This window comes from Doryrhamphus excisus, linkage group LG12 (assembly GCF_037039965.1).
Source record: "Doryrhamphus excisus strain RoL-2023G ecotype Guam linkage group LG12, RoL_Dexc_Guam_v1.1, whole genome shotgun sequence".
Taxonomy (NCBI): domain Eukaryota; kingdom Metazoa; phylum Chordata; class Actinopteri; order Syngnathiformes; family Syngnathidae; genus Doryrhamphus; species Doryrhamphus excisus.
Window position 1 is genome coordinate 21,382,402 of NC_136368.1, and position 12,716 is coordinate 21,395,117.

The window sequence follows — 12,716 nt, forward strand, 5'->3', positions numbered from 1 at the left end:
CAATTTGGTAGCATTTCTACGCTGAGATGGGCGTGGCGGCGCACCAAGGGAGGTGTCCACACTTTCAGCTTGACGCGGTGACAATTTCGTGACAAAACAGTGACCCGAAGGTGCCCTGAAAGATCGCCAGCTCTGACCTGGGATGTTCTTGGTGCAGGTGAAGCGCACCCTGCGCCTCACGGGCAGGTGTCAGGCACATTTCAATGCAACCAGAAACCACTATTTAATGTAACCGTCTGAACCAGCATGTAGATATTTGTATTACTTACCCCCCCAAATCAACGTTTGACGATCAACAAGACAACGTGATGCGCATTGTGGCCTCTGATGCGCAGTCCAGTGGGCCCTGCACATTTAAAGACTACAGGAGGCGTTGATTTGATTGGTTAAGATTACACTGGGCTGTGTTAAACCCTTTCACACCTTGTCTCCTCCCTCTTTGCCATTTGCGCTGGTCGGAGGGACGGGAGGTGTGGGTGCGCGGCGCTGCTCATAAAAATGAAATAAAAAAAGTGCACTAGCCACACCCCTTTGGTGCACCTGGTCTACAAAAATAGAACCCTAAGAGTTCAGGGGACGAATCAGACACCCACTAATGAGCAAATAATATGGTTTTGTGAAATGAAAGTAGCCGTGCTGGAGCTCCGCTTTCTCTCCACTTTGTCTCCGATCGAGGGAATGGTATGATGAATAATTCCGGTGGTTTTGAAAGAGTGGCATTTTCAAAGCGTGATATTCCTTGATACTTTTAACGGAGCCATGCCGAGTTTTAGGTGACAAAGCAATTCAGTGTCATGTCTGACATATATGATATTTCATTATGAAGAACAAAGAACAAGCTTATGAAACGGATTGATTATGAAGAATTTGTGGATACGAGGAATTTCCTTCCAAAGGAAGAACAACATCACGTTAACTCCATCCAGACTGACCTCCACTCCATTCTTAGTGTACCCTTGCTCCTGGCTGTGTTCGTCCTGCTGGTGGCCACCATATGCAGTTAGGGAGGTAGCATGAGGGAAAGTCTTAAGGGGATTAGGGGACTGGGCAAAGGAGGCTGTGCTGGTGGTTGTGATGGGCGGAGGCGTATGGGGGGGGGGGTGATTTTGGTCTTGTCTTCGTTCTCTGCACATCTGCTCTCCGCTGTTCCTTTTTTCCCCTTCTGTTAAGTACAGTTTCCTTCCCTACAACAGCATTCTTTGGGCTTTTCCCTCAGTATATTACAACAGTTTTCATTCCAACTTTTGACATAAATAAAATAAAAATAAACACAAATAAAATAAATAAAAAACATACATTTTTTTATAAAAATTAAATATATATATATTTTAAAAAAAAACATTTTAAAAAACTATATTAGGAAAGCAGGAAGTGAACAAATGTAAGAGTTAGTGATTGTAAAAGTACCAGATGGAGGGGTAGGATTTAATAAGCTTTGCTTCTTCCTACTCCTTTTGGACATGTGGAACTGGGAACTGATTATGGGATGCACTCAATTGGAATCTGATGCATGTTCAAATGAAATTAAACCATTACCATTACCATTACCATTACCATTAGCATGGTAAGTTTCAAAATGATCCAGGGCATTTTTGCCCCCCCCTGGTCCAGCCCAGTGGTCTAGCTTGAGGTAAACAAATATTCCTACTGTATTATTGTACTTTATGTTCTGTAATATATCCACTGCATTCTTGCACATTTCCAGTACAAAGTTAAGTTGTTCTCCTCTCTCTCTTTCAAACCGCCTCTCCTGCTCCCCTCATTGACATCCAAACTGGCCCAGTCCCCCCACCCTCCCCTACTCCAGTATACCCCTCCCTCACCATGTCTCTCCTCTCAGCCCTCTGATGGGATGTCAGTGGAGGATCGGAATCGCCGAGTTGTGGTTGACTCTCCCTCTGCCTCAACGTGTGGATGCTGAAAGCAGGTCGGATGTTATCCTTTGTCTGGACTTTGGAAAGTCATCATCAAGAAGTCCAAACCGGAGCTGCTGCTCTGAGGTATGTTTGCGTGCTGTTCATTTCTTCATTTGGCTCTACGTGCGTTGTCAAAATACAACAAGTCATGTCCCGTGCTTGGCCATGAAGATCATCTTCTAAAAGCCTTTGTTGCGTTCACTGCCTTGCGTGCTGTTGTTTGCCTTTAGATATTGCATGGGGGCCGTCTGGCAAGCAAAACAACAAAACAGGTTCTACAGTATTGGTTGTGCAAACACACTCTTCCAAAAAGCCTGCCAGGCTCTGTGTGTGTGTGTGTGTGTGTGTGTGTGTGTGTGTGTGTCAGCTGGGGAAATCATCTCCCTCTCAGAGGACCTTGTCAGTCTGTGCTTGCACGATGCCGCCAATCTTCAATGAGGAGATACGAAGAAAGACGCAAGTCAGGCTGTAATGGAAGGAAGTAGAAAGAACACCATGAGCGTGCGTTGTCTTTTCTCCGTAGGCCATGTGTTGGACACGGGCATCTAACTCCGACTGTGTGTCACCACCAGCACCAACACAGCTTTTGTTCCACAAGAGCTCACAGATGGGCTCATTCAGAGGGTGTGTGCATTACGGGGGCCATGGACAAGCTGGAGCTGGATCTAAAGGGGTCTCCTTACCAACATAGTCCACTTTCATTCCACTGTTGACGACAGCGAGAAGTGCTTTTATTTGCTGTTGTAGTACATCAGTACATGTCACAAAAGTGACAACCAGTTTTATAGCAGCATATCTTCTCAAGGGTCAGTACTATAAAAGTGAAAGTTGACATACTTTAGATGGTATAGCAGTATGAAATTACACTCAGATATTATTATCTAAAGCTAGACAGTGTCTTGTCTCCAGTCAAACGTGGTGGTGGTAGTGTCATGATCTGAGGCTGCATGAGTGCTGCTGGTACTGGGGAGCACTGAGCAGTGCACTGAGGGGAAACAGGAATTCCAACATGTACGGAGACAGTATCCATGTTTACATGAGGAGGTTTTCCTCTTTCCGAATGACTTTTCTGAAAAACAATGGTATCCATGGAAAGGAATATTCCAATCTCTTGTCTCCATGCGCCGCTATAATCAACCAGAATAGTAAATGGGGCATGCCCAGTAAAACGTAAACACCAACATCACGTGATACCGACTTCCTGGAGTTTTTCTTTCAGAATGGTTTAGATTCTGTTCCACAGATGGCGCTAATGCACACCAAAGCTGCTTGCCAACCGCCAATAAACAACAGAAGAAGAAGAAGAACGCAGTCTGACAACTTTCCGTTTGAGCAGGTACAAGATACCTCAATCGGATTGGGGAAAGGAATATTCCACCCCTGGGAATCCCATTATATATTCATTGGGATTGGCACTTTTCTTTGGGAATGAGGTGTATACAAAGGTTACATTCTTTCCCTTTGAGCAAATAACCTGAATGGAATTGGAATATTTGGGTCCATGTATACGTGGCTAATGTGAAGCAGAAACTGGACTGCATGGCAAGAAAACCAAAGGTCAGTATTTATGCCTTACTTGGCTATGTACCAATTTAATACTTGTTAAGCACTTGGGGTGCTGATAACGCCATCCTAATGACTCCTGTTGTTATTATTTCTTATCTACTTTTCCCTCCCAGTGAGCAGCACGTCTGATTATGAAGGGTTTCGCTTGCTAGCAGACAGATTGCATTCGGTGTGGCTGACATCACAGGCTAGACAGCTGACTGGGCAGACAGGAGTGGCGAGGGGGTCGGTGGGATTATGTGGGAAGCCATCGGTTTGACTCACTCTGAATCAGTGGTGCTATTTGACTTGGGGGCTGGAGGTTATGTGTGATCCATGCTAGTTGGGTTCTACAAAAAAAAACAGGAATCATAGATATAGCCGGAGATAGCCCACCGTGACTGAAAACAAATGGCCACAAGTATTCATTCTGTTTTTTGTTTTGTTTTTGTACAGTTTCGGGGGTCTTCAAACGACCTGACAGTCAATTCCAAGTGAGGATCACCAGACCAGGCAGTTGTCAGGGTAAAGCTAACGACAGGTGGTGGTCGAAGCAAATGATTCAGGAATCATTTCGCTTTTTTGTGGTCGAATACTGACAAATATTAGTCAAAACAAATCTGAATATTTAAGCAAATTTTACACATAATTTTTCCCAATTATTTGAAACAAACTGATGTAAATATAAGGCATTCAGAAGACGCATTCAAAGACTTTGTGATGATATGTAATATTCTTCACTGGTCACTCTGTGTCAGTAATGTTACTGTTATGTGACACACAAGCACCAGACCCGAGGGGACGGAACAACAGGCTTTAATTGCAGCTTGACAGTTGAGTTTGCTGATGTTGTTTTCGCCAAACAGATTGCCCAATGTCTTTACGATAACACGAAGAAAAGCTCTGGTTTTCTTGGAGAGAAGTCGTTTTTAGCACCACGTCTTGGTTTGCATGTGTACGTTTCTAGACCCAGAACATAGGACCCGGGAGAAATCCTCTTATATTGCTGTTTGCCTTCCAGGACTGTTATTGGACACTGTGTCAGGAAGGTGCGGTGGGGTCATTCTCCGGGCTTGCCAGGACTTGCCAAAGCTATATTTACAGTACGTCCGTGGGAGCCCTGGAATAGGAACTACGTTTTATGTGCTCGCAATCATCAATGATCAATGTCATGACTGAATGAAATCCGATCCGAACTCCAACTACTCATTCTCCTTCTGCTAGGACAACTTACTCTTTTTCACTAGAATGGACGAGGTGTTGGGGTTGATGCCGTTGGCCGTTTTGTCAGTAAAGGAGACGACGGAACAAAAGCGAAAGGACAGAAGGAGAAGTTCAAGAGACAGCTGGTCCTCCTCGCGTGTAGGAGGGAAGCTGGTTGGAATGTGATCATTCCACTCGACCACCATCCCTATCAAACCTGTCAGGCACTGCAGTTAAGCATCATTTGTGGACTGTGAGCCACAAAATGGGCTACAAACGGGCCGCATGTTTGAGACCCCTTTCCACTTCACTGAAGAGCAATCAATCAATCAGACATGAATAATAATTAATGATAATAAATAATAATTAATACAGCTGAATGATGGTTGGCAGAGCTCCAGGTGCATTTTAGGTTGTGTAGCGAAGCCTGTGGTGTTTTTTTTTCTTTTTGCCATCCAGACCACGTAAGAGTCGTGCAGGAAACCCACCCTAATTATCCGAGGAGGATGCTTGGAAGACTTGTGAAGAAGGCAGCTTGTAATCGAATGCGGCGAAGGTCAACATGGCCCCCCACGCATCAACGCATCAACGACAGCGGCGCTCATTAAGTATTCGTGCTTGTTTTTTGGGGGGGATTTTGTCGGTATACCGGGCAGACGAACCCATCTGTTGGATTTAGTGCAAATGCGACAGCTGGCTGACGTGGAAATGAGATCCGTTCCTGGCGCCCGCATTGCTCGTTGGCCAGTTGTCTTTGTGGGACATTTGTCCGGACAAAAGTGTGCTGAACTGTTGTGCCGGATCCTGGCGCCTCCTTTTTTTACTGTGTGCTGCCGTACCCCTCCCACTGTGGGAGGGATGCCTGTTGGAGGGTGGAGGGGGTCTCACTGTACCTCTTAGCTGTGGTCGAGGGGGGGGAGGGACAAAGAAGACGGAGAGAAATCCAAGCGGTAGTGTTGCCATGGTTACAGGGGGAAACGCTTGAATGAATGACATCACGGCGGGGTGTGAAATTGATTTGGTGGCGGGGGGAGGCGTCTGTCGCTGGGTCTCCGTTGGTCTCCATTTCCCCCTCCTCGGTTCTCCGGCGTCTCCGGTGGACGGACCCTCGCTGGTAAGACCTTTCAGTCAACAGGCGGGACAAAGCGAGCGCATGTGTCCTTATTGTCGTTTGTCTTGGCGCTCTTCCGTCTGTGTGTGGTGTCATGTGATTCATCGGGTGCCGCCGTCGGGGGAATTGAAGGAAAAGCAGATGTGCCGTGCAGTTGCCGCGGAATCTATAAATATACTGTGGCGTTGGAAGAATGCCGTTTGGGAATGAACAGCTGATTGTCCAAGACGGAACCCAGCCGTGATTATTCCCTCCTTTTATGCTTTCATTTACAGCGAACTTGGTGTTTTTGGCAAAGTTTGCTCGTAACTTCTCCCCGTGGTGATGGAAAGCACAAGGTCAACCATTCGCCCTTGTCCCAGCATGCCTCACTGGTGAAGCGTGATTAACGACCCACGTTGTTGACCCATGTTGACCCCTGAGGGACAAAGTTGGACGGCAGGCTGGTGGTCTTTAGCTCGGTTTTTTCTCTCCCTTCTCTTTTGGCCGGCATCCCGAATGAGGGATGGGATTACATTGGGGATGAAAGGATCAACATTTAGATACGGGATGCATAAATCCATCCCGGGGACGACCAACTGATAAGCTTGGATTTGAAGAAGGAATGCTGCGTGTTCCGACCCTCGGGTCACAATTCCAAGCGCCCGTATAACTTGTCATATAGTCGCACATCCACGCCGGAAGTCTTGACGCTGGTAAGGTCGGGAGTGCCATGAAGCGCCATGCGCATGCACGGGGAGAACATGCGAACTCCACACCGAGATGGCCGAGGGTGGAATTGAACCCTGGTTTCCTAGCTGTGAGGCCTGCATGCTAACCACCCGGCTGGCTTCTTTCTCAATATTTCTCAAAACGTGTGGCAGTCCAAGTTTCTTTATGATGCGCCCAATGGGAGATACTTGCCTGTTTTTCATGTCCATTTTCTCATGCACTCCACATGATTATGAAACAATTAGTTTGTCATATTTATAATGTGTTCTTGCACCTCTGGATTAGAAAAGTGGTAATGGAGGCGTTGCGTTCAACACGTAAACGAAACGTAATTTAATATAATTAGCGGTCCCCTTTCCTAATTTGGTGGGGATGATAAATGAGGTTGAGCAAGCGATCATGTCGGACAGATGGAAGTTTTTCAAGAGGAACGCTCAGGAATCTTAATTAAGAGGCCGATCCGTGTGATGGACTGATGAGCTCTCGACAGTTGAATTTGAATTTGCCGTACTTACATTAATCTTTGATGTCAACGTGGGGGCCACAAAATGGGCTACAAACGAGCCGCATGTTTGAGACATGTATTGAACTCCGGTCCCCTGTGTGCTAACCACTCAACCACCGTGCAGCCCATGTCCAAACTATATTTCCAAAGTCCTAAACAGGTTTTCTATGCACAAAAATATTCCATTCCTAAAGAAGAAAGCCTATTTCATGGAAATCCATTCATCACGGTCAGGTCTCCAACCAAGTATCCGTGATAAAACAACTCGTGTATATTTGCTGTTAGGATTATTTGCATGGAACTCGGGGCAAACTTAAGAGCGCCTGCCCAGTAATGGCAGGTTTAATCACATATTTTAATATTTTCATGACATTTTCTTTTGTTTTATTGACATTTGAAGGTTCCTGTTTGCAGTGTGCGCATTTGCGCTACCTCTAATCTATGCAAATAGTATTCCAAATGCTATGACGAGCAATAAATATTTATTTGTGTAAATATGATGAATAATTAATCCAAAGAGATCTCTTTTTATGTTTAATACATTAAGCTGCAAAACCTTCCCGCCAGCTTTTGGCTTTTGCCATAATTAGGACTCTTCAGCCGCACAAAGTCCTAAAATGTTTGTGTCAATTAGAAGATAAAGAGTAGCGCCATTATGTGCGAGGTAAAACACTGCAGCGGTAACGCAGTCGCCATGCCGGCAAGGATGTGTCACTTTGATCCACTTTATGCTGCACTGGAATGGAACGTCTTTCCCTCAGTCAATCTGGTCTGGGAGCTGAGCGCCACGTTCTGCTGTGTGACCTAATTTCAGCACCAGCGAGGTAAAGAATTATTATTGTTCCCCCGCTGCTCACCGCTTCGCTAGACGTGGCGGCTTGCCTCGCAGCGCAGTGTTTCACGTGGAGAGCTTGTGTCACCTTGTCTAGCTCCAGCCCATCAACGCTACCTGTGTTACACGCAGGGCTTAGCCTGGAGGGCTAAAGGCAGCTTGCACAGGCCTTGAATTGGACACAATAAGTCCAGTGACTCCCCATAGTCATAGTCCCCATGCTCTGACCGCGCTCTGTCCAGATGCCGTTCGGCTGTAGCGTTTTTGTATCCTTGTTAAAACCTTCCGCCTTGTCCTACCCCTTGAACCAAAGATTCACTCAGTTGGTTTAGCTTCTTCTACTCTAAATGTTGAAATTCCGGAAGAATATGATACAATATGTACTAACAGATAAAAGATGTACAAAAACATTTTTGTGCAAAATTACATTTTTTTTGTGTATTTTAACAATTTTCTTTACATTTTTCTTTCTCTTTTTATTGTGTAATATTACAATAACCCATTCACAAAATAATCTCATAATACAGCTTTATCCTCATATAATTATACATTTGAATATATGATATAAGTATAGTTAATGTACATGCTTTTGTCTTGTAATATATACACAGTATATATTAATTTTCTATTTTTCATAAATTATACTAAAATTTATTCTTGTAGATCATTCATTTTTTTCTTGTGATTGACTTTTCACAAAATAATGTGTTTTGGGGGCTGTGGGGGGGCATATTACAAAATATTCTGACAAAATCCCAAATTTTTCTGCATCGTCGTTTTCTTTAAATATTATATTTATATTACAATTTTAATTTAGTAGAATTCTGATGTTTTTTTCTTGTGATATTATGAGCTCAAAAATGTACCAAAAATGATTCCGTCAATTTAGATTTTTTTTTCTATAAACTGTATAACTTATTCAATTTTTTTAGCTGGTAGTATTACAAGACATTAAAGTTTAGTTTAGCTGTGTTGATATTGGTGGACCATCATGTTGTGTTAGCATTAGCATCGATGCTGACACACTAGAGATTTGCATGTAGGACGCTGGCATGAGTGTAGATGACACTGGAGCGCAGCAGGGGGCGCCTGGGAGCATAAAGCAATGATTCCCCATGCTTGCCTTGATGCCGTGTGACATTTGGAAGTGGAAGCCTGACATTTGCCGTGTCGCATCCACCGGCTGTGGGCATGTGATGTCGTTGCTAAAGTCCTCCCGGGGAGGGTTTTGTACCACGACTACACCTACCGTGTTGTCCTTATGTATTATTAACGGGGTGCGTTTGCGGTGTGTTGGGGTTGTCCTTGCATCCAGACCTTTTTACTGGTTCCTGCCAGAAGATGCAACACGTTTCTCTGACCTGATTCCCAATGACAGGAATGACTCCGGCACACGTTGATCCATTTTAGCAATCTGTGCCTCTACTCGCGTCTCCCTTTCAAGCTGCCGCTGTCTTGACTGAACAAACCTCACCTTCATCTCGTATGCTTTTATCTCATCTCCCCGCGCTCGTGTTTGCTCGTGTTTGCTCGTGTTTGCTCGTGTTTGCTCGTATTCTCCCTGACCAAAATACAGCAGAATGTCAATCACCAGCGAGCTCTTCACTGCCAAATGTCCGTTTATTTCATTAGAAATAAATGGACATTATTATTAAACATTAACATTATTATTAAATAAATATTTCATTATTTTCATCAGTCAGAATGAAGAATTCTGTGAGAATTAGAATTTTCTCTGAATGTACTGAACTCCTGTTTCCTTGCTAGGGTTGCATAGAGAGCAACCCCTGCCCCCCTCCCTGACCGCTAGTGGTTGAAAATGAATGAATGAATGAATATTATTAATATTGATGTCATTTTCTTTGTTTGCGTGCCCAAATTTATGCACCTGCCTACTTTTGTACTTTTGTACCCCCCCCCGTCCCCCCATGTGTGACTACAGTGATTGTATCACATGACACCCCTGCTATTTAGTGTCTCACCACCCTTGAGTCCCTCATTCGCCGTCACGTCCTCACCCTCCTCTATGAACCCCCCCCCCCATTCATATCTGAAAGAGCTTTGACCTACAGACACACTGACCCTGCACACACTAACTTTAATGTGTGTGTGTTCATGTACTGGCCCCACCCACCCACACCCACACCCCCACACCCACCCACGTTAGAAAAGGACGTCCCTTTCCAATCCATTTGAGTCCAGTTTAAGAACGGCCGACACGAGCTTAACCTGTCAGCAACCAGCAACCAACAGCCGCACTGCAGCAGCTTCTGTCTTAGCTTTCCTTCGCTACAATGCCCCCCCACCCCCCCACACACATCATCCCCATTTTTCTTCATTTTTTATCGCATGCTTGCTTTCTTTGTGACGTATGAAGGAACAATGAAATGAATTTTACTCAGCCTTTTATTTCTGCTTGCATATGGAAAAGATAAGGGGCTAGTGTGTGTGTGTGTGTGTGTGTGTGTGTGTGTGTGAGAGAGAGAGAGAGAGGGGTGAAGACAGATAAGCATTGCGTCATCGTGTTGAGGGGGTGTGTAGAGCAGGAGGTGGGCCGAGCCGGCTGTCAGTCAGTCGGTGACGCGGGGAACACGTGTGACCGTCATGGCTTGGAGGAGGAGGAGGATGATGCTTCTCCGGCGCTAGGAAGCAGCTCGCTGGCCGACCGGTTCACCCGGGCGGTGGATGCCGGTGCTTAGTGTGCGAGTGTGTGTGTGTGTGCGTGTGTGTGTTGCTGCAGTGGAAGCTGCTGCCGCTGTGTGAATCATGCAGACACACAAACGCTCAGTTTTGGATAGGTTCATCATACCGCCGCTGACTGGACGCCCTGCTTGACCATCTCAACGCCTACCTTCCTTCCTTCCTTCCTACCTTCCTTCCTTCCTTCCTTCCTTCCTTCCTTCCTTCCTTCCTACCTTCCTTCCTTCCTTCCTTCCTTCCTACCTTCCTTCCTTCCTACCTTCCTTCCTACCTTCCTTCTGGCTTTCAACCTGACTCTAAAAATGTCTCAGTACCATTTCATCAAATGCTGTAAGTATCCTCTCCCTATCAGTGCATGCCCAACTTCCAATGTGTCCTTTAGCATGAATATATGATGTATGGGAATGTGTGCTGCAGACAAATCTTGCAGATGTGTGTGTGTGTGTGTGTGTGTGTGTGCGTGTGTGAAGTTGACCTGCTGAATTGCGGCAGGTAGCAGCACAGAGAAAAAAACTAAAAAGACGGCAGGAGCGTCTGGCATATTTTTACCACCCAGACCGAAAGAGAAAGTCATTTCCAAGAGGAGAAAGGTTTTCGAGGAACGTCGGAGATGCGGGGAATTCTGCATGGAAAGTGTAGCCAGCCAGGTTAGGATGATTGACGCCAGGAAAAAACGTTTTCATCAGGGTCGGAGCTGACTGGGAAGTGCTGGCTAGAATCTGGTGCGGTTTATTAGTTGCAGCCTGCATGGGAGGCTTCACGTTCAATCAATATCTGATAGCCAGCAGATGAGAGAGGAGATGCGGCCATTCACCTTCCATTAGATGACGTCCTCCACGTTCCATCTGTTGGCAGTCATTCATCACCATTCCCTTCTCGCCGCTCGCAGCCACCGCGGATGTTTGGGATCCTTCGGGAAATGACCGTGAAGGTCTTTGGTTTGTTATTTTTACCGGTGGATTGCAGCCCGAAAGCCGGCTTTTCCTGTGCTGCTGTTCTGTATAAACGGCACCAACACGGAATGCGAGGATGAAGTTCTCCTGACAATTTTTCAACTATTCCACAAGTCATTCATAAAAATTGACCAAAAATGAGCGGGTTTCACATTGCCTGTAAAAGCCAGCTTTTCCTGTTTTGTTGTTCTGTGTAACAGGCACCAAAATGGAATGTGAGAATTCACAAAAACAAGAAATTTTCAGCCATTCTTGAAAAAAATGAAAGTGAAGTATGAGCAGGTTTCACACGGCCTATAAAAGAATCCTTTTTTGTGCATTCCAACATGGAATGTCAGAACAAAGTCAACCTGACAAGTTTCAATTTGCTTTATTTATTTATACAGCTATCACATGGAACTTTTTATGGAACCATTTTAGCATAATCATTCATTCATTCATTTTCTACCGCTTTTCCTCACGAGGGTGGCGGGGGTGCTGGAGCCTATCCCAGCTGTCTTGGGGCGAGAGGTGGACTGGTGGCCAGCCAATCCCAGGACACAAACAACCATTCACACTCACATTCATACCTATGGACAATTTGGAGTGGCTAATTAACCTAGCATGTTTTTGGAATGTGGGAGGAAACCGGAGTACCCGGAGAAAACCCACGCATGCACGGGGAGAACATGCAAACTCCACACAGAGATGGCCGAGGGTGGAATTGAACTCAAGTCACCTAGCTGCGAGGTCTGCGCGCTAACCACTAGACCGCCGTGCGGCCCATTTGAATCACATTTCAACCATTATAAGGGGTTGTGTTCAAAGACATCACGTCATAGGAAAAAAAAATCAATTCAATATTTTAACTGTAGAAGTATTTTCTGGGATTTCCAGTCCTACTTAAACGCTACTCGGTGATCATTTCTACTTCCTGTTTTTCTTTGCCTTTCTGGTATTTTAGACCACACATAATAGAGACAGTGTTGTCATGGTCCAAGTGCCCCTGAATTCACCCCGCTGTTGTCTTGTGACAATGTGAAAGTGTGGTTCCGAGGAGGACTCCAGATGTGTTATGTCACTTTGAGGCGCATACATACATACATACATACATACATACATACATACATACATACATACATACATACAGTACGTATATGGCGTTAGTTGCACTACTTTTGATGCGTTCAGGTCAGAATAAAATGGTTCATGTATCATAAAATGATAAAAGGGACAGTGAGGGGACAATATTGCATTAATT

At 45.1% G+C, this 12,716-nt stretch overlaps 1 protein-coding gene across 5 annotated transcripts in view; it reads left to right on the forward strand.

Moving 5' to 3' along the window:
• Window positions 1-1,860: 1,860 nt before the first annotated feature.
• The window catches only part of myo16 (myosin XVI), an 83,374-nt gene continuing 72,518 nt past the window's right edge, over window positions 1,861-12,716 (forward strand). For 2 of the 5 annotated variants that reach the window (XR_009131638.2, XM_058081782.2), the window contains exon 1: window positions 10,756-10,853. Coding sequence is in view for 2 of the 5 variants with exons in the window: in XM_058081782.2 (XP_057937765.2) it covers window positions 10,826-10,853 (28 nt within the window). In the remaining 3 variants the exon portion in view is untranslated. Of the gene's footprint in view, window positions 2,001-5,606; window positions 5,779-10,516; window positions 10,687-10,755; window positions 10,854-12,716 lie in introns of those variants that run through there. The other 3 variants (XM_078795289.1, XM_058081784.2, XM_058081783.2) reach the window with 3 other exon arrangements.